At 42.8% G+C, this 22232-nt stretch overlaps 2 protein-coding genes across 4 annotated transcripts; one reads left to right on the top strand and one right to left on the bottom strand.

The window, feature by feature from the left end:
• Positions 1–423: 423 nt before the first annotated feature.
• ftcd (formimidoyltransferase cyclodeaminase) lies at positions 424–5837 on the bottom strand. The gene is made up of 14 exons (XM_033615894.2): positions 5692–5837; positions 3713–3896; positions 3508–3636; positions 3346–3434; positions 3070–3249; positions 2788–2925; positions 2574–2705; positions 2438–2499; positions 2170–2296; positions 1933–2094; positions 1802–1845; positions 1529–1667; positions 779–874; positions 424–694 (listed from the first exon to the last, which is right to left on the bottom strand). The coding sequence occupies exons 1-14, from the start codon at positions 5833–5835 to the stop codon at positions 611–613; spliced, it is 1710 nt and encodes a 569-aa protein (XP_033471785.2). The 5' UTR covers positions 5836–5837; the 3' UTR covers positions 424–610.
• Positions 5838–8192: 2355 nt separating this feature from the next.
• adgrg7.1 (adhesion G protein-coupled receptor G7, tandem duplicate 1) lies at positions 8193–21299 on the top strand. 3 transcript variants are annotated; one of them, XM_078165714.1, is made up of 17 exons: positions 8193–8291; positions 9472–9918; positions 9961–11079; positions 11497–11601; positions 11698–11810; positions 12605–12745; positions 12940–13028; positions 13120–13268; positions 15099–15212; positions 15291–15481; positions 16773–16925; positions 17027–17139; positions 17668–18023; positions 18115–18196; positions 18383–18541; positions 20722–20878; positions 21058–21299. In XM_078165714.1, exons 1-17 carry the CDS (start codon positions 8264–8266, stop codon positions 21238–21240), a joined length of 3699 nt encoding a protein of 1232 aa, XP_078021840.1. In that variant the 5' UTR covers positions 8193–8263; the 3' UTR covers positions 21241–21299. The 3 variants fall into 3 exon arrangements, with proteins under 3 accessions (XP_078021840.1, XP_078021841.1, XP_033471748.2); XM_078165715.1 differs by having other exon boundaries at positions 9472–9981; positions 10072–11079; XM_033615857.2 differs by having other exon boundaries at positions 9472–11079.
• The last annotated feature ends 933 nt before the right edge of the window (positions 21300–22232 follow it).

Here is a 22232-nt window from a genome sequence, read left to right as displayed (position 1 = left end):
TCATCAAGACCATGATCATCAGAACCATGATTGTCAAGACCATGACAGTCAGAACCATGATCGTCAAGACCATGATCATCAGGACCATGATTGTCAAGACCATGACAGTCAGGACCATGATCGTCAGGACCATGAATGTCAGGACCATGAACGTCAGGACCATGATTGTCAAGACCATGACAGTCAGGACCATGACAGTCAGAACCATGATCGTCAAGACCATGATCATCAGGACCATGATTGTCAAGACCATGACCATCAGAACCATGATCGTCAAGACCATGACCATCAGGACCATGATCGTCAAGACCATGACCATCAAGACCATGAACGTCAGGACCATGGTTGTCAAGACCATGACCATCAGGACCTTCTTCTGTTCTTTACAACATGTCTTTCAGGAGCTTTCGAAGTTGTTCAGTCTTTTCAGGGTCAAAGATCAGAAACAGTTTTATTAACATTTAACATCAGTGAGGAGAACAGTGAATCATCTTCTGTGGACGATATTAAAATAAGACGTAGCTGTAGACCAGGTTCATTAACTGATCACGTAAAAACACTAAGATAACTGACTAAGATTCTGAGTTTAAACGTCGTAGAAGAAGAAGATTCAGTTCCTCTTGTCAGCAGCGAGGAGGACGGCAGCGGCGCTCTCCTTCGCCTCCTGCAGCAACGCCGCCACTCTCTTCTGAGTCTGCAGCATAAAACAATGACTAATGATTAACAAGAAAACTTTATTTAAACAAACGTCACATACAGAGCAAGGAGACGCACTTACAGCCATCCTGAAGGTGTCGTCTGTCACGTCTTTAAGGTTGATGATGACGTTGTAATACGCTCCGAAAACCGCCGTCTCTAAAGCTTTAGCTGCCACCTGGAAACATGAACTTCAAATTAAAGGTCTCATTTAAAGTTTTATTTTGAAAAAACTGACATTAGCTGCCACTTGGAAACATGAACTTCAAAGTAAAAGTCTCATTTAAAGTTTTATTTAAAAAAAAAAACTGCCTCGAAAGCTTTGGCTGTCACCTGGAAACAGAACCTTCAAATAAAAGGTTTAATTTTTAAGTTTTATTTTGAAAAATAAAACGTTAACTGCCACCTGGAAACACAAAGTTCAAATTAAAGGTTTTATTTGTAGTTTTATTTTGAAATCTGCCACCTCGAAAGCTTTAGCTGCCACATGGAAACACAGTTTTAAAAGGTTTAAATTAAAGTTTTATTTTGAAAAAAAAGACATGAGCTGCCAACTGACAATAAAATCTTCAAAATAAAGGATTTATTTAAAGTTTTATTTTGAAAACTGACGTTGCTAAAGCTTTAGCTGCAACTTGAAAACATGAACGTAAAATCAAAGTTTTCATATAAAGTCTTAATGAAAAAAAATGTTGTTAGCTTAAAATAGGAACATAAAACTAAAGGTTTCATTTAAAGTTTTATTTTGAAGTTTCTTTGCTGCTGGTTGACCTGTAATTTCCTGTAAAGATGGCTGATCTGTGATCAGATGCGTCAGCTGTGTTTTTGTCACCTGAGCATCGGACTTGCAGGCGATGTTTCCATGGACGACCATTTCCTTCAGAGGAGACCAGAGGACGCTGATCCTGTCAGCCAGAGCCAAGGGCACGCTCACCGCTCGCTGCAGACCCTCCTGCATCGCAGCCTCTCTCCTGATTATTGATTAAAGATCATTGATTATTGGTTATAGATCATCGATCACAGTGTGAAGTGAAGTGAACATGATGAAACTACACACACACACACACACACACACACACACACACACACACACACATCACCTCACCTTTTTATTTCCTCTGCAGTGTTCTTCGGCATTTTCAGTGCCGCCTGAAACAAAATGAGACGCAGTTGAACAAAAATGTCCCCTGTCCTCTGAAGTGGACACTGAGCGTTCACACATCATGCAGTTACGACCATGTAGCTGTTGAAGGCTGATGAGTCGGCGTCCACCATGATCAGCAGGTCATTCATGGCGTGATGAAACGGCGTAATCAGCCTCCTCATCACGCCGTCCAGGTTCTCAAACTGCCTCTTCCCGTACGTCATCTGACCCACCATGGCGCCCAATGCCGCCCCCTGCAGGACACACACATTACCGTCATCACAGATGTTTGTATGAGGAGATGATGTCATACTGATGTTTGTTGTTACCATAGCAGCGATAGCGGCAGACACCGATCCTCCACCGGGAGCAGCCGTCCGAGCGCCAACACTCCGAACAAACTGCTGCACAGACAGAGACACCAGCTGGCTGTCCTCATGTGACCTCACCATGTACCTGCACAGGTAACACACACAGTCTAACTGCTAGCTAAGCTTAGTTTAGCATCAGGACTTGAAACAGAGGCTAAGAGCTAGCTGTGTCAGTGAGGTCACAGTACGACATGTGTAAACACTCGTGCTGTGTATCAGTACTCACTCTATGATTCTCTCCTCAGGGTTGAACGGACCGAGAGAGTCGAGGCCGAGTTTACTGATCACCTGACGACACAAAGAGACCTCGCGTCTTTATCACAGAATATGACATCATATGATATCTGCGACCGGTCACTGACCAGGCGGACTTTGTGCTCCTCTTCGACGATAAAGAGTCCGTCTCTGTGGATGAAAAAGTCAGCAGAGTCCAGCACGGCCTTCAGAGGGATCAAACCCACGATCTGAGATCCCACCACAGGCAGCTTCAGCTCCTGAACACCAATAACCAATAATCAATAATGAGATTATTAAAACGTTATGTTTCTGGTTGGTGAATGGAGGTTGACCTCTGACCTCAGCCTCCCTGCAGACCTCCTGGTGCACCCTGTGGAGGGGGGTCAGCTCGTAATCCAGGATGTTGGTGGACACCTGAGCAATGTTGGACTCGTCCAGGTACCAGCCCATCCCCTGCACCTTCTGCAGCAGCCCCGGCTGAAAGACACAGAGAGGTCACTAAAGGTCAGACAGAGGTCACTGAAGGTCACAAAGACTCCACCTGAACCCTGAAAAATATAGTTAACAATGAAAAAAAACCCTGGAAGATACAAGTTGAGGACTCAGAGTCCCAGCATGCACCTGGTCTTTCCCTCGGCCCTGCTCTCTGATGTCCAGAGCGATGCGGTGAGCCTGCTCCTTGGTGCTGATCAGGTTCACGTTGTAGGCGATGAGGAACTTACGAGCGCCGGTTACTGTCGCGCCCCACGACGGTACGAACATGGCGGGGCCAAAGTCAGGGGACCAATCAGGACGCTTCAGCTGGAGGACAGAAAATATTAAAAGACGTTACGTTTCAGACACTTTGATGAACTTTTATTTTGAAGGTATGACACAGGGAGACCTCGTGATGATCACCTTGTCAGGTAAAGCTTCATACTCTCCAGCTCGGACAGATGGAAGACTTCTCCTCGTTTCCTTTCGTGCTGCTTCTCCATAAAGATACACTGTGAGGACACAGAGGGAGGATTAGCTGCTGACGTGGCTCCATGGACCGAAGTTATTAATGTGGCGTCTCACCGGGGACGTGCAGCATCTCTGCCAGTCTCTGTCCAAAGGCGTTGGCGCACTGGACGCAGTCGTCCATGGAGACATTCTGGACGGGGATAAAGGGACAGACGTCCAGCGCTCCGGTCCGAGGATGCTCACCTGAACAGGTAACACACATGTCAGCTGTTTCCTGTTATGTTGTACTTCCTGTTGTGGTCATAGAGTTCTCGCGTACCTGAGTGTTTGCTCATGTCGATGAGGGTAAAGGCCTGCCGGGCGGCGTTCAGCGCGCCCTCCACCACAGCCGCAGGCGAGCCCACGAAGGTGTAGACGGTGCGGTTGGTGGAGGCACCAGGGTCGACATCCAGCAGACTGCAGCCCGGGGTGCCAGAGACGGCGGCGGCGATCGCATCAATCACCTGAGACACAAGAGTCATCATCTGTGTTAACCGTCTCAAACGCACCAGATATGTTACCATCACCAGAATCACCAGGTAACAAATGCATGTGTTGAGGTTTAAGCAACAAACCCACCTGGTTAAATTTAGGCAACAAACGCACAAGTTAGGTTTTAGGTAAACGCACAAGTTAGGTTTAGGCAACAAACGCACATAAGTTTAGGCAACAAATGCAAGTGGTTTGGTTTAGGCAACAAACGTATGTGGTTAGATTTAGGCAACAAACACACAAGTTAGATTTAGGCAACAAACGCATGAGTTAGGTTTTGGCAACAAACGCAAGTGGTTAGGTTTAGGCAACAAACGTATGTGGTTAGATTTAGGCAACAAACGCACAAGTTAGGTTTAGGCAACAAACACACATAAGTTTAGGCAACAAACGCAAGTGGTTGGGTTTAGGCAACAAACGTGTGTGGTTACATTTAGGCAACAAACGCACGAGTTAGGTTTTAGGTAACAATCGCACAAGTTAGGTTTAGGCAACAAACATGTGGTTAGATTTAGGCAACAAACGCACAAGTTAGGTTTAGGCAACAAACGCAAATGGTTGGGTTTAGGCAACAAACGTATGTGGTTGGGTTTAGGCAACAAACATGTGGTTAGATTTAGGCAACAAACGCACAAGTTAGGTTTAGGCAACAAACGCAAGTGGTTGGGTTTAGGCAACAAACGTATGTGGTTGGGTTTAGGCAACAAACATGTGGTTAGATTTAGGCAACAAACGCACAAGTTAGGTTTAGGCAACAAACGCAAGTGGTTGGGTTTAGGCAACAAACGTATGTGGTTAAATTTAGGCAACAAACACACAAGTTAGGTTTAGACAACAAACGCACAAGTTAAGTTTGAGGTAAACACACAAGTTAGGTTTAGGCAACAAACGCACATAGTTTTTTGGCAACAAACGCACTAGTTAGGTTTTAGGCAACTAACGCACAGTTAGTTTTTTGGCAACAAACACACTAGTTAGGTTTTAAGCAACTAACGCACATAGTTTTTTGGCAACAAATGCACTAGTTAGGTTTTAGGCAACTAACGCACATAGTTAGTTTTTTGGCAACAAATGCACTAGTTAGGTTTTAGGCAACTAACGCAAATAGTTTTTTGGCAACAAACACACTAGTTAGGTTTTAAGCAACTAACGCACATAGTTAGTTTTTTGGCAACAAATGCACTAGTTAGGTTTTAGGCAACTAACGCAAATAGTTTTTTGGCAACAAACGCACTAGTTAGGTTTTAGGCAACTAACGCACATAGTTAGTTTTTTGGCAACAAATACACTAGTTAGGTTTTAAGCAACAAACACACATTAAGTTTTAAGCGACAAATGCACATGGTTACACGGGAAGTGAACCGGCCTCTTGGGTAAACGGCCAGTGCTGTTGGACCCAATGTTTTTCAGGCGTTTTCCAGGTCCTTGATGACACTGTTGGTCGGGCGCGTTTCAAACTGACACCGTCTGATGGTGTAACAGCGCTGCAAAAGAATGCCTGTTTTTCGGCGGTATGTGACGACTTCGGGACAAGAACAGGCGGTTTCTGGTGCTTTACTCTTTAACATAAAGGTCTATCTCTGTCAGGATCCTTTCATCATGTTGTCACGCACTAAGAATAACAGTCTGAGCCCGTCAGTGACAAGCACGAACATTTTCAGTGGACGTAGAGACGGAGAACAAAACCCACAAAGTTAAAAAAGTCTATTTGCTGCAGTTCTGTCTGAGACAACCTGCAGATACTGATTTAAATATTAAAAAACAAACCTCTTTATTTCGACCCTCAGAGAAGTTGGGGACGCACTCCACCAGCTGAGCCATGATGTCTGCAGACTGAGTCAGAGAGTCCAAACTCTGCAGGTCCACCTTCACCCCCCCCAAAAAACCCCTCAAACCCCCCACTCTGATCATTCAGCAGGAGCCCAGTGTGGTGAATGATTAACATCCCTGCAGCAGGTCTGTATGTAGGTCAGCTGACAATCATTACACATACACAGTGTCTCTATGAATCAACTCAGAGTGCTGCAGTGCCCCCTACAGCTGACGTCCCCCCTCAGAGAGGAGCTGTTGTTGTTTTTAGGAGGCCAGAGGTCAAAGTTCAGGGTCTGACAGATAAACTCCTCTCAGTGTTTAACCTTTACTTAACCTGCAGTGCTTTTCAGAAAAAGAAAAATAAGATTAGTTCTACAAGGAGAAATCTCTGACATGGTGACAGACCTTAGATTCCATACACGTCCATTTAAAAATGAAACACTAATACTACCGGCAGACTGACAGATCTTTATTGTGACGGGGTTAGATGGAGCCCAGTTACGCCGACAGATATCACACCGTTGTTTAGCCAGCCTTGCCGTTAAGTGTGCAGGGATGAGTGAGTGTCAACGTAACACTGAAACAAACAGGAGGGGAACAGGAAGGAGACATATTTGTGGGTCTGTGCCTGTTATATACAGTAATTAAGCAGCGGAACTAATCCAGCGGTAGCTCGAACCTGAAGAACATCAAACACTGTGGGTCGATCGGCTGAGGAAAGCAAGGGGCCTGTCTGGGAGTCCAGAAAATTTGTCTACACTCCCAAAACAAATGAAAACTGTCCACAAAGGCCACATTGTAATCGATGCACGCCGATGACTTTTCTCCCCAAAAATGCAGTCACCATAAAATCTGATGACCTCCAAACAATAGATTTACGGAATTATTTCTGTAACAGGACTGGAGTTTTCCTGTCTTTGTTCATTATTGTAACCCTGTCTCCTGGTCTCAGTCCAGTCCTGGATGCTTGTTGGGGTTAAATATTAGATGAAGTTACATAACTTGAAGATGAACCCCAGTTAATGAGTGATGGGCTGGATCTCTGACAGCTGATTGGTTCAGAGGACACACAGTGGGCCTGCCTCCTTGTTGACTCAGGAGCTCTGAGGGATAGTACTGTGCTGCTGCAGACAAACACAGTGACTACATGATCCGTCAACACACCATAACTTCTGCTTTTATGTTTTAACAACTTTAGAACTGGAGTTACGTCTCACTTATCAGGTTACACTGACGCTTCACACACAGATGATCTGACCAATCAGATCAGAGTCACCAATTCAGTATCTGACCAAATGTCTCCCCTTTTGTTCCTGAGATATGATGTTAAAACATGATGTCACAGTCAAGCTGACCTTTGGACCTTCATTATTTTATCCTGTTAGACATTTGTGTGAAGTTTTATCAGAATTAGTGAATGAATTCTTGTGTTATGGCCAAAAACATATGTTGTGAAGTCACGGTGACCTTTGACCTTTGACCACCAAAATCTAATCATTTCACGCTCAACGTGATGTTTGTGCCAAATGTGAAGAATGGTGTTCTCGAGATATTGCGTAAACAAGAATGAGACAGATGCAAGGTCACCAACTTCTAATCATTTCATCCTTCACTCGAAGTGATGATTATGCCAAATTTGAGGAAATTCTCTCAAGGCCGTCTTGAGATATCTTATTCTTTTTTTTTTAAACGACTATTGTTATGGGCTTTTTGCCTTTAATGGATAGGATAGTGTGTGAAATGGGGACACAGTCACAGTGACCTTGACCTTTGAGCGCCACGTTCTAATCAGTCTATTCTTGAGTCAAAGCGGACATTTGTGCCAAATTTGAAGAAAATCCCTGAAGGTGTTTTTGAGAGATCGCATTAACGAAAACAAAATGGACACAAGGTCACAATGAACCTGACCTTTAACCACCAAATTCTGATCAGTTCACCTTTCATCCTTCAGGTGACGATTGTGCCAAATTTGAAAAAATCCCCTGAAGGTGTTCTTGAGATATTTCGTTCACGAGAGTGAGACCGACAGACGGACATGATGCCTGTGGCTGTTTTCGGTTTGGAGGTAAAAAAGTTGATGATTTAGCGCAGTCAGACTTTAACAAGGTTGATACTGATCCGAACAAGTGACAGTTTCCCTTTTAGTGATTGATTATATTTTTCTGATCAAACAATATAACTTTTTTCTCTGATTTTCCCTCCAATCAACCTCTGACTGACGGAGCTCCTTGCAGGCAGGTAGATGCAGCTGAAGGTGTTTCACAGGTGCATTATGGGAATAAACAGGTAAAGGTCAATGTAAACTAAAGTTAATGTAAACAAAATAAATTTAACTCAACATAAACATTGACTCAGGACAAAACCGTGTGCAGAGTCATTGCAGAACTTTGAGCTGCTGAGTGATTTTATGATTTCATTGTGAGGTTTTTATGGTGCACATAAATGTGATCACACAGACACTTCCTGCACTGCGGCGGCTCAAACACTCGACCACAACAACGCCTCCAACCTGCAGCTGTTAACCAAAATGGACTCTCTGCTCCTTTTCACTCTGGGTGAGAAAACTTTGTGTTTTTATTCTGGATGTTTCAGCAGGAGTTTGTTATAGCTTCACATGTAAGTATTAATCTACTCTCACTGATCAGTGTGAATGCTGCAGATGCAGAAGATAATACTTCAGGGTCATAAGGACAGAGGGATGTCGTATGCTGTAAAGCCCTGTGAGGCAAACTGTGATTTGTGATATTGGGTTTTATGAATAAAATTGAAAATTGTATGTCGATCTTTAGGTTACTTTTACTACTGTTTGGTTTATTGCACAACCTGGGACCATTACTGGCAATAAGGCCATCCTGACCTAAGAGTGTTGCTGTGAAAACATGGTAGCCACCTTTCAGTCTCTCCCCAGGTCGCCCTGGTGACCTCTTCGCCCCTTTAGCATTGTGAACTATCAATGTTAGTTCTGTTAGCACCGTTAGCTCTGTTAGCACAGTTAGCAGTGTCAGCTTGGCTAGCGGTGCAAATGTGGTTAACAATGCTATAGGGGTTTGATGCTCAAAATGAAGCCGCTTACTCACCGGGTCAACCTGGGGGAAGACCAAAGGGTGGCAACCATGTTTCAACAGCTACACCATCCAGCAGCAGTTATCACCAAATGAGCACCACCGCTAGCTAGCTCCTACCAGACATCGGCCGGATGGTGCGCAGAGCGGCCAAGCTAATGTTAGCTAACTGGTGGAGACTGAAGGGTGGGCTGTGGGCAGCATGTTTCTGCATGTTAATGCGGCTAGCCAAATGTCCGTTAGCAAAGCCAACAAAAAATACCATCTCTAAATGGCTAGCGCTTCAGAAAGCAGCACTTAAGCTCACTGAGTCAGTCGGACTAAAAAGGCCTCTTGTATTTCAAGTTTGTGTGTTTTTCTTAAAAAAACAACAACAACAAAAAAAACAAAATGGTTAGTTAGCAGTTTAACAGCTGACACACTATCACAAAAGCAAAATTAACTAAAACGGACATTCCTAGTTAAAAGACATAAATTAAGATTAATTCTGATAACTTTGGTAAGTGGCGCCTCTCTAGTCTTCCAACCACTCTGCGCAGCCTGACCCCCTTTTTGGTTAATGACCAAAGAACTAATGACGCACCCATCAGCCTCAGTTGTGTGCTGTTTACTGTGAATTAGTTAATTTAATAACAACTTCTAATTCTTGTTAAACTGATGTGTCTCCTCACAGTGGTTCATTTAGCCCCTAGAGCTGGAGCTCAGTCCACCACCAGCACCACTGTAGTCCCAGTACCTGCTGCCACCACCTCTGCCATCCTTCCTACTACTACTACCACCACTGTTCCCCTAACATCTACTTCTCCTACTACTAATATTCCTTCTATTACCACTATGGCTATTGCCACCACCAGTGACCTGATCAGTACTACTTCTTACTTCAATACTACAACCAGTTTAACGACTGCTTCCGACTTCCCCAGTACTACCACTATTACTACCAGTGCATATCCACCTGGCCAACCCACTTCTATGTCTCACGGTACTATTTTACCTACTCTAACAACTGGCCCAGGAGGTACTCCTCTAACTCCAGAAGGTAGTTCTCTAACACCAGGAGGTATTAATCAAACCACTGTCCCAGAAGGTACTACTCCTGATTTAACCACTATCCCAGAAGGTAGTCCTCTTACACCAGGAGGTATTACTCTAACTCCAGAAGGTACCACTCTATCTCCAGGTGGTAGTAATCTAACCACTGTCTCTCGAGGTACCCTTCCAACTCCAGAAGGTACTACCCTATTTCCAGGAAGCACCACTCCAACTCCAGCAGGCAGTAATCTAACCACTGTCCCAGAAAGTACTATCCTGTCCACCAGATCAGAAAGTACTTCAACTGCTGAAAATACAGGACCTACTAACAGTCCCAACACTGCTCCTGTTGCTACCACTGATATAACCCTTGGTACTGACTTACCCTCTGATAATACCACTGTTTTAACAACTGCTACTTTCTACCCCACAACTGGTCAAACCACTACTACATACGACCCTAACAGTACTTCTGGTACCAGCAGTAATCCAACAGAAACCAGCTATTATCCTACTGCTGCTACTGACTTCACTACTACTACTACTACTACTCCTTTTTATCCGACCAATGGGACTGACTTCACGACTACTACTCCTGCTACTGAGCTGACCAATGGGACTGACATCATGACTAGTACTACTCCTTTTTATCCGACCAATGGGACTGAGTACCCTACTACTACTACTCCTTTTTATCCGACCAGTGGGAGTGACTTCACTACTACTACTACTCCTTTTTATCCGACCAATGGGACTGAGTACCCTACTACTACTACTCCTTTTTATCCGACCAATGGGACTGACTTCACTACTACTATGACTCCTTTTTATCCGACCAATGGGACTGACTTCACGACTACTACTCCTTTTTATCCGACCAATGGGACTGAGTACCCTACTACTACTACTACTCCTTTTTATCCGACCAATGGGACTGACTTCACGACTACTACTACTACTACTGATCAGACCAGTTGGACTGACTACACTACTACTGCTGCTCCTACCACCACAACTGACTTCCCTACTAGTACTACTCCTGCTCCTGCCACTCCTCCACCCACTACTACTACTCCTGCTCCTACCACTCCTCCACCCACTACTACTACTACCACTACAACTCCTCATCCTACTACTACCACTACAACTCCTCCGACTACCACCCCTCTGGTTTGTGATAATGGAGGGATATCAGTGAGTGGTGTCTGTATCTGTCCTGATGAATGGACCGGAATGACATGCTCAGAGGGTAAGGCAACAGCACAACAGTCTCTACAGGAAACACTCCGTATTATGATCTTTTAAATTACATGAAATAGTTTGTGATTCGTTCCTACCTGGAATCAGGAAATGACAAAACGTTTCTGCACCACCATCAGGAAAAGGTCCACGAAAACTATCCCATTCGCTGAGTACTAAATTGCTCCCTGGTGAATTCTCCGATTTGGACACTGGACTCTGTTTTTGAGTCAAATTAGCAGTAAGCTAAGACATTAGCATTTTGGGGTATCATGAGCCTCTCGAGGCTGCTGCCACGGCTTTAGAAACATTCTGTTCAGAGTTGTTTGACCACAGATTATTATTCGGTGCTGATGTTTCCATCCTGTCCAAGACCAACTTGCCAACAAGTAAACATCTTCAGCTTCTATTAAACTTGTCCTCACAGAAAACTTCTGCCAAGCCCAAGAGTTGGGTGAATTCAAATTCCCACGCACTCCCATTGGCTGGTTTGCATATTCTGAGGAGGTCTGTCCAAAAGGGTCGAGTGGTGGTAAGAGTCTACCAACTGTCAGTCCGTCCATCAGGTACACCATCATATACTGCTGTTTGTGAGCTCACCACTTTAACTTCAACCATTTCATTGCAGCTGGTAAACCCCGGGCTTCGACCCGATGTTCAACCAAGAATGGCCCACCGAGTTTAGAGCATCCACCACAGGTCCTCCAGTGTGACCAGACGCTCAGTGACATACAACAAAACGTGAGAACTACTGTTTTTTTCCCCACAGTGAACGGTAAAGAAACGGTTGATTATTAATGTGTTAAGCAGAGTTACTGCCCCGCAGTTGTTTGGCTCCACCCACCAATCGTGTTTCTCTTACAGTTCTCACTGAATGCTAATCACTCCATTCTTCAGGCAAAGTGGACATTTGCGCAAATCTGGAAAAAAAATCCCCCAAGGCGCTCCTGAGATAACACCTTCATGAGAATGCAACAGACAAGGTCACAGTGATCTTGACCTGTGGCCACCAATTTCTAATCAGTTCATCCATGACTCACAGTGGATGTTTGCGCCAAATTTGAACAAATTCTCTCAAGGTGTCTTGAGATATTGCACTCACAAGATTAAGATAGATGCAAGGTTACAGTGACCTTGACCTTTGATGATCAAATTCTAATCACTTCATCCTTGACCCAAAATGATGTTTGTGCCAAATGTGAAGAAATTGGTGTTCTTGAGATATTGCGTTTACAAGAACAAGACAGATGCAAAGTTCCCTCAGGGAGTTCTTGAGATATGTTCAGGAGAACGGGATGAACGTATAGATGAACGACCCGTAAACATAGTGCCTTCGGCAGCAGGTATCGCCGGCGTGGAGGTATAAAACCAATCACCGACGCCTGAACGTCTCCTCCAGACTTCTTGTTTGATATACAAAGTTTACTCAGTTGATGCTGATGCAGAAACGTAGACGTGTGCACATCTTGTCCAGATTAGGTGAGAGGAAACAGATTCGGTAAAAAGATGCATGAATAACGTTCTTTCTCTCTCAGCTGACCAGCTCTGCTGATTTAGAGATGCTGGCGACCAGCACTCAGATCCTGACCTCCAAACCTGAAGAGCTGACGGCTGAAAACATCACAGCAGCGGCTCAGATCGCCAACACACTGCTGTTGTCTCCGAACGTCTCAGAGGTATGAACAACAAAACTGAAAAAACAGAAGAAGAAATTCCAGATCTATTTAACTGGAGTTTCAAGATGTTTTGGTTCAACAGATGCCAAACGCCAACAACGCCAACAAAACATACGCTGAAACTTATATATGTCACTCGAAAGACCCAAACTGCCTTAACAATGATTCTCGTTGTGTTCATGTTTGTGTTGCAGAGTGTCAGGGTAGCAGCGGTAGCTACAGTCAGCCAGCTGCTGAACACCAGCACACCAGACGATGGCAAGGAAAACAACGCCACTCTGGGGTAAACAAGATCTCATCTCGAGTTCAGGTTTTGATTTCAGGTTCAAGCTGACGTCGTGTTGTTTATATTTACATGTTTATCTTGTGTTCAGTCTGACGGTGACCCTGGATCAGCTCTCTGTGAACCTCAGCCTCAGTCTCAACGTGTCTCAGTCGCAGGTGGTTCAACCAAACCTTGTGGTTCAGTCTGTGCAAATCCCTGCGGCGGACACTCAGGGAGTCCAGTTCACCTCTTTCTCAGGTCACTGTCATCGTTTACTGATTATTTCACAATGATTGATGATGTCACAAGAGCTGACACTTTGGTTCCAAGCTGATGTCAAAATTCTGAAGATGTTTTTTCTTCAGTGACGTCGGTACCTAAAGGTGCAGCAGGTGCAGCTTCGGCAACAGCTCTGCTTCTGCTCATCGTAATGTTGCGCATTTCTGGTCGTCAAAAAGTTGAGAAATGTTCAGCTTTGGGTCAAACACTACAGTCATCACTGTCACAGTGAACAGGGGGCGGGACAAATAGTACACCATCATCAATAGTGCAACCGTCACATCTGACATGTAAGTGTGCTAAACACCAACAGAGGGGGATATGTTAATTATGAATGTCATGGTTGTACATGTTCTGGTCTACGGGTTAGTTTAGCTACTCTTCAGTTTACGGTGCTGTGCACCACCCGGATCTGGTGGGAGCTGGCCAGCACGAGCAGAACTGTTTATTCAGTGGTTACTATATGGTGGCCACCCGCCCCGGTGAGTAAGGCCTCGTGTCCACCAAAGCATTCTTTGTCAAGCTGAAAACACCAGGCGCTCCCCAGGAAACGCACAGCTGGGGGTGTTTCAGAGCGCTTTGGATGCACCGTGTTTTTTTCAGCTGAGGCGCTTTGGTTGTGTCTGGTTGCTAAGATACAGAACATGTCAGCACAAGGTAAAGTACTCGCTTTGGATAAGAGGAAGGCTAAAGCATGCAGGGAGAGGATGGACCCGTCGGTCTGTGTGGGTTCATGAGAGGAGTTGTTGTGCACTCACGCATGTCAGATGTAATGGTTTGTCTGGTGGTATTTCTACCTACTCCTGGGGTTTAAAGACTGAAGTAACAGTGATGAACGCAGGGTTTTTATACAAAGTAGAACATTTTTCAGAAAAAAAACAGCCCAACCGGCAGCGCCGCCCTTGGCACGCCCTCAAAAAAAAAGCAACACCACAAATTACCTTTCTATCCCTTCAACAACAAACGTACATGGTTATGTTTAGTCAACAAACGCATGTAATTGGCTTTATCTTACGAGAAGTGAACACCGGCTTCCCAGGTAAAAGTTGGTGGTTGTTGGACCCATCCACCAGCACTGCCTGATTTCATGCTCTGTGATTATTTTATCTAAATTAATCTCACACATAAACTGTTGCTGTGAAAGTATTTAAAAACTCAACTACACTCTGAGTGGATGAACTGTCTCAGGACTCTGTTCTCAAGCTATGGAGCCATAAAACGAAGTTTTATTCCCCATTAATCTCTAAACGTCCTGTCCAGGACGCCACCAGTTCTTTTATATGACCTTCTGTCCTGCTACTGGTGTGACAGCGTCTAAGTTAAACCTTGTGGTCAACAGGACGTCCAGGTTATATAAGATGATCCAGGTTAATTAATCCAAAGTCCAGATGGAGCTGCAGCTGAGGTGTTACTGAACCAAACAGATCAGAGTTCAGTTTTTTATGACCTTAATAACAGTAATATGATTCTGACTCACTGTTGAGTCTTTCTTTGTCTTTAGTCTCTGCACACGAGGACTCTTCAAGTTTAATCACATATTGTAGGACAAAAAAAACAAACACTGAGACACCCTGAGTCTTTTTGTGACAACTAGTGGTTACAAAAACAAAACAAACTAATCCATGTAAAAACAAGATGGCTGCCATCTCTGCCAAGTCAGTCTGCAGCTGATCCTGACACAAAAGTGGGGTTGAAACTTCTTTATTTATGATTGGGACTTTATTATCGTCTTGTTTGAGGACATTGGGACTTTTGTTTTGTTCGTAAACCTTAAACATCACTAACAACTCTTTTTCTTGGTGCATTCAGGAACGTCCGGCAATTTCATTGCCGACCGCATTCAGCTGAACACCAACACGTCAACAGTCGTGGTGGAAAATGGGTTCATCGCCGACGCCCTGATTTACATACGATTCCCACCAGGTGAGTTTCTGCGCTTGAATCCATTTACATACTGATGTTACTAAAGTAAATCCTGCTGAATGTCTTTGTTTTGTGAAGAGGACGCCGTCCGTGTTCATCAGCAGCCGTCCAACGTCTCCCTGGGTTTCGTCCTCTATCAGAACGACCGCTTCTTCAGGTCGAGACGCTACAGACGGCGTCACGCCACCATCAGGGTCCTGTCGGCCACTGTCAGAGGTCAGGGGCGCAGCGTGGTGCCGCAACACGTGGAGATGCTGTTCAGACCGACGGTAAGGAAACTTCAGATCCAATGACTGATTGATAGTCAATAGTCTATGATCGATCTGATTGATCCACTGCAGGAGGTCACGGCAGCAACATTTCATGAATAAAGCCATAACTTTTTCAGAATTAAATACTAAAATTTTGAGAATAAGATTCTAACTTCTTAAAAAATAAAGTTGTGACATTTTGAGAATAAAATCTTAAAATTTCGAGAATAAAGTCAGAATTTTTTTTTTTTTAGCATAAAGTATCATTTTGAAAAAAAGTCGTAATACTCTGGGATAAAATCACAACATTTTAAGAATACATTGTTAAAATTTTGGAGCGATACTGTCGAAAACATAAACACATGATCCTCAGGGGAGCTGTGTATTTTTATTTATGAAGATCAGAGATAAAGACATCGTCCGGAGGTGACAGTCACACTTTGAGTATTGATCAGTCAGACCAAACAACAATCAGCAGCTTCACACCTGCGTTCACCTGTCCGCCTCCTTCCTGCCGTCATGTTTTTATGGCTCAGATAAACCTCGTCAGTCTGCTGCTGGTTCACACAGACCACTGTGGGCGGAGTTTCTCTCCTGGTGGAAGTAGAATCAGAGTAAAACCATGATGAAAAAACACTAAATGTGATCAATGCTAACATTTCAATCATTCAGTCAGAACAGTTTGAGAACATTACATTAACTTTACAATATAAAGTCGGAACATTTCAGAATAAAGTTATCATAGTAAAGTTGTAATATTTAAAAAATAAAGACTCAACATTTCAAGAATGAAGTTCCAACATAAAGTTGTGACATATCAAGAATTAAATGGTAGTATATGAAGAACTGGGTCGTAACATTTCCAGAATGAAGTTATCTTGAGATTAAAATCACATTATTTCTGCAACTCAAAGTTATGCTAATTGTTCGCCATCTTAGCAACATGTCCAATACTTTGGTTTACGACCAAAATGCTTACAAAACATCAACATCGATAACTAATCACTTGTTTAAAATCATAGACCAATATCAAAATATACAAATATTTTGAACTGCTGAATTTTTGGCTTTTCATTTTTTAAAAAACTTTTCGATTATCAAAATAATTACTCCTCTGCTGATGGCCTCGTTTCAGTTGTATTAATGTGACACACACTGGACGAAGATGGCTAACATGGTCAACATGCATCAGGATAAAAACCAATGACAGACCTCCTCCATTTTGTTTTGTAGTCCACGCAGCGTCCAAGCCGTGAGACTGGGTGAATGTCTCAGTGGACACTGAGGCTCACAGGTGTTGTTGTTGCAGGTGATGGACGGTACGTCTCTGTTTGACTTCGCTTGTGTCTTCTGGGACTACAGTCTGGAGGACTGGAGCACCGCCGGCTGCTCCAAAGGAAACGCTTCAGACGGACTCCTCAGATGTTTCTGCAACCACACCACCAACTTCGCTGCGCTCTGGGTGAATAAACTCTGCCACCATGTGTTTCACATCAGACGTCGTCAGACTGAGCTCAGACGTGACAGAGTTACTCTGAGGGTTTTATTCTGTTTCTGTTTCAGTCTTTCAGAGAGAATTATGAATACGCAGAAGCTCTGAACATCATTTCTATCGTCGGACTTTCTTTGTCCATTCTGGGTTTGGTTGTTACGATAATCCACCACCTCAAAGACAGGTGAGACGTTATATGTTATACATCATATAACAGAGCTCCTGACTCAGAGCAGCAGGTTGGTACTTTATATAAAACTGAAAACATTCTCTGTAGCGTTTGTGGAAAGTATTTACGAACATTTACTCGCCACTTTACTACACACGTATGACGTTTTCACAATTAGCATCAGAACTCTTGCTCCTTCTTCATGACGCTGACCTGAACGCACATACATGAAACATTTTGAAATTCACGTCCACTTCCCGCTTTGTTATCTCTGAAGTGACAAAAATAAATGTCCATAAATCCAGAGACGTCGTAGAAACAAGATGCTGCAGAACGAGTCTGAGGATCACGTTTTTACATTTTCTACGGTATCTCACGAAACGACTTTATATTCAAAATGTTACAATTTTATTCTCAAAATGTTACGACTTCATACTCGAAATGTTATGACTTCTTCAAGTGAAACTTCATGCTCAAATTCTTTCAACTTTGTTTTTTAAAAGTAACTTTTTTCCCGAGAACTCTCACGTTTCACTTCTGTAGTTTTCAGACAATGTCTCGTGAGCGTCAGAACTACAAGAACTCCAAACTCGCCCTGCTGTGTATCTGCGTGAGCCTGCTCGCCTTCATCATCACCTTCCTCTCTGGAATTACAAATCGCCGACAGCTGGACGGTGCAGTGGAGGTCGACACGAAAACCAATACCATCCCGGGCTGTGACGAACACGTGGAGCCGGATGGGGGCTCGTGTACGGCAGTGGCGGCTCTGCTTCACTTCTTCCTGTTAGCCACTTTCACATGGACGAGCCTGTACGGCACTCAGCTGGTGATACTAGTCCGGACGATGCGCCAATATCTGCCTCCGTTCTGGACACCGCTCAGCGTGGCGGTGGGATGGGGTACGAGTTTAAAGGGGCAGTTCATAGTTTGTTGAACATGTTGAATTCAAAGACGTGTTCACTGTTGTTTTAACTTCCTGTTTCCTGTTAGGAGTCCCAGCCGTCTCCATGGCGACCACACTGGCAGTGTCCTACAGAGTGGACAATCCTCTGGGATACAGACAGGAGGAATTGTGGGTCCATGTATTATTATTAATATGCTGAACTTTATGTCTGTAGATGAACTCAGTTTGGATCAGCAGTAGAATTTAAATGAAGTTCTGCGTCAAACAAACAAATCCTAGTTTCAGGTTTAAAAAAATGCAATTTCCATCTTTAACATCACTCATGTTTTCTGATGTATGTGTCTCTCCCTGTAGCTGCTGGCTCGCAGCTCTGGATAAGAACAAACACTTTGACTTCAAGAAGCCGATGTTCTGGGGTTTCCTCCTTCCGCTCGGGCTGATCCTGATCTACAACATCATCATGGTGGTTCTGGTCTCTCTGACCACCTGCAGGACCAACCCCGCCCTCAACAGGTAACAATTTCTTATCTGTCTTCATCTTAAAGTTTGCGGAAACATGACGTTATGAAACAAGATGGATTTAAACAGATGGAAATCCAGAAAAAAGTCGAAAATTATTTATTTTGAGAAAAAATTAATATACAAAGAAAGTCATAATATTTTGAGAGAAAAAAAACTTGAAGAAAAGTTAAAAATATTTACAAGAAGTTCTACATTTTTATGTACAGTACAAAGACTTTTGAAAAAAAAATTGACAGCAACGTAGTATTTTTAGAATTAGGTCAAGACACTGTGAAAAATGCAATATTTTGTGGAAAAAGTCATTAAATTAAAAACAAAATTTCTAATGATTTAAGAATAACATAGTAACATTTCGAGAGTAAAAATATAATATATAAATATAAATATAATAATATAAAAAAAAAAGTTGAAATATTTTGAGAAAATTTTAATTTAAAACATTAAAAATATTATTGAAAATAATATTTCTTAAAGTATGTTGTAATATTTTGAGAATTTAATCTGAATATTTTGAGAAGAACATCATGGTTCTGGAAGAAAAGTTGTAATATTTTTAAGAATAAAATAGTAATATTTTAAGAGTAAAGTTATAATAGTTGAAATAAAAGTTATTAGCAATAACTAAAAATAATAAATAAAAGCTATTAATATCTTTCAAAATAATGCTTTCATATTTTTAAAAAGTAAAGCTGTAACATTTTGAGGAACAAAGATATGGTATTTTGTTGTATTTTGACTGTTGAAAAATGTCGGAACCCCCAACGCGCAGCGTGGGAGGGAGTTATTTTTCAACAGTCACAGGCTCACTATACATTATCACGCTTAGAACATGGCTTACTACTAAAACATTCAGTGATATGACACAAAATAATGATTAAAGCACGTTTTATTGATTCAATATTCACAAAAAGAAATGTGTCTGTACTCTGTATCCATGGCCTGTGTGCACTAACGTTATTCAGATTCAGATTCAGAATACTTTATTAATCCCCGGGGGGAAATTGTTTTTGTTCCCAATGCTCTGTGCAAAGTAGAAATAGAAATACAGCATGAATGGAAACAAGAGATAAAGATGAAGATATAAATAAGATACTAAAATAGACAATGAAATAAATAAAATAAAATAGTAAAGTAGACAATCTGAAATATATACAATATACAATGAAATGGTTGTAGCGTTATAAATGAAATGAGAATGAGTAGTTATATTGTTTGTTTTTATAAATAGCCAAAAGGTGCTCCTCTGTTCGACCAGAGCGTTGTGGAGAGGGTGAGAGCCATGCTGAAGTATCGCCCGCACCTTTGACAGCATCCTCCTGTCTGACACTGCTGTCAAAGGGTCCAGCTCCACCCCCACAACGTCACTGGCCTTTCTGATCAGCTTATTGAGTCTGGTGGCATTGGCTTCTCTCAGTCTGCTGCCCCAGCACACCACAGCAAACAGAATAGCACTGGCCACCACAGACTCATAAAACATCCTCAGCATAGTCCGGCAGATGTTAAAGGAGCGGAGCCTCCTCAGAAAATAGAGGCGGCTCTGTCCCTTCTTGTAAAGGACTTCAGTGTTCTTAGTCCAGTCCAGTTTATTGTCGATGAACACACCCAGATACTTGTAGTGTTCTACGATGTCCACGTTATGCCCCAGGATAGAAACTGGGGTCACTGGTGTCCTCGTTCTCCTCAGATCCACCACCAGCTCTTTTGTCTTTGTTGTGTTGAGCTGCAGGTGGTTCAGCTCACACCATGAGACAAAGTTATTCACCACAGCCGTGTATTCAGCCTCCTCACCCTTGCTGATACATCCAACTATAGCAGAGTCATCAGAAAACTTCTGAAGATGGCAAGACTCTGTCTGGTAGCTGAAGTCCGTGGTGTAAAGGGTGAAGAGGAAAGGAGAGAGGACAGTACCTTGTGGGGCCCCGGTGTTGCTGACTGATTTTGATGCTCCTCGGTCTAAGGCTGTTGCTATGGTGTCCCTAGCAACGGAGCAGTAGAGCAGCGGTGATACCTCAAGAAATAAACACCGCAGAATTTTGTTGATTGACCAATCAGACCAGAATCAAGTATTTAAGAGTGCCATGTTCCAAGCAAACATAAACGTTTCTCCTGATGACGTAGAATTACTGAATAATATTCATTAATAAATCCACCGGCCTGTTTTTGTGTCACAGCACCAAACGTTTGTCGCTGTGGAAGAAGTTCCTCACCAGTTTGTCTCTGGTGGTGTTACTGGGTCTGTCCTGGTCTTTGGGCTACCTGCAGCTCGTCACCACGGAAGACACCCACCTGACCTTCAGCATCCTCTTCTGCCTCTGTACAACCACACAGGTGTGTCACTTTCATCTGCTGTTTGTTTTACAGTCTGTCCACAGTATTAATTTGTTTGTGAAGTATGAAGAGAAATCACAACCACATTTGAACACTTAGGAACTGATCGCGCAGTCGTGTTCAGAAGAAGAAACAGATGAAAGAATCCAACCTTTGTTGCCTTCGTGTTGTGTTCTCAGGGCTTTCAGATCTTCGTCCTCTTCACAGCCAGAACGCCGAGCTTCAGAGCCACCGTGTCGCGCTCTGTTCAGTATGTCTCGTCTGTCAACATCTCGCTCAAAGAGACAAAGTACAAGTTGCAGAGGACCTGGGCGACGAGCAGCACAGAGTCCTACAAAGACCTGAGAGACTTCCGTTTGTAGGAACCTTCATCATGACGAACACTGAACGACCTGTTTCTACTGTTTGTGTCTCAGTGAAATCTGACCTCACAGATTTAGTGACTTCCTGTTTCAGAAGTCCATCCAGAACATAGGTCCATGAATCAGCTTATAAATCTCAGAGAAAACAGTCTGCAGAACCTGCCTGAGAACCTCCGTGTTCTTAAATGTTCCTCAGGTTCACAGAGATCCAGTGAGAGTAATCTGTTCATCCGTGAGTTCACTGTGAACTCGAGCTGCTCACACATCGTTCAGCTCACTGTAAATTGACCCACATATAGATTACTGCACCCAGTTAGAGGAAACCCTACATTCTGTTAATGCCTCCTGCTCAGCCAGGATACACTGGAGGAACTACACTTCCCAGAATGCATGGAGTCCCTCAGGAGGAGCCAGGAGATGGAACAAAGACACTGAAACACAGTAAGAGAGAAATCAGGTGAAAATCTGATTTAAATTTAATTTGTGGGTCAAATCAGCTTTTTAAAGCAGTGACTCTGTTTCACCACCAGGTGGCAGCTGTTTGCAACATTCTCCTCAATCAAATCATTTTATTCCTTAACTGAACGTTTATTATTTTATGATGGTTCATCTATAATAATTACATTTTATGTAGAAAAATGTCTGTCAGCAGTTTTCTTCTGTAAATGTTGCGGAGCTGCTGTGTTTCTGTGTTTTGTCACTGATTGTTTAATTTCTATGTAAATATTTTTTTTAAAAAATACATACACTCATCATACACATTACACTTATATTTTTACTTCAGTATTTTTAAAGTTGCTTTGCACATTAAAAACGATTATTGATTTTTAAAATATGGTGATCACATCATTATTATTCAATATAATAACATTTATCACATTATACAAAATGATAATATAATAACATAATATATAACTGTTATTGATACTAAACTTAGATCTGAACCAATGTTATTATAATGTCAATAAAATTTTTCTACGCAATTAATCTTA

The sequence above is a fragment of the Epinephelus lanceolatus genome, chromosome 24 (genome assembly GCF_041903045.1).
Source record: "Epinephelus lanceolatus isolate andai-2023 chromosome 24, ASM4190304v1, whole genome shotgun sequence".
Classification (NCBI taxonomy): domain Eukaryota; kingdom Metazoa; phylum Chordata; class Actinopteri; order Perciformes; family Serranidae; genus Epinephelus; species Epinephelus lanceolatus.
The sequence above is the reverse complement of the archived record's forward strand: the minus strand, read 5'-3'. Positions and strand labels throughout refer to the sequence as shown.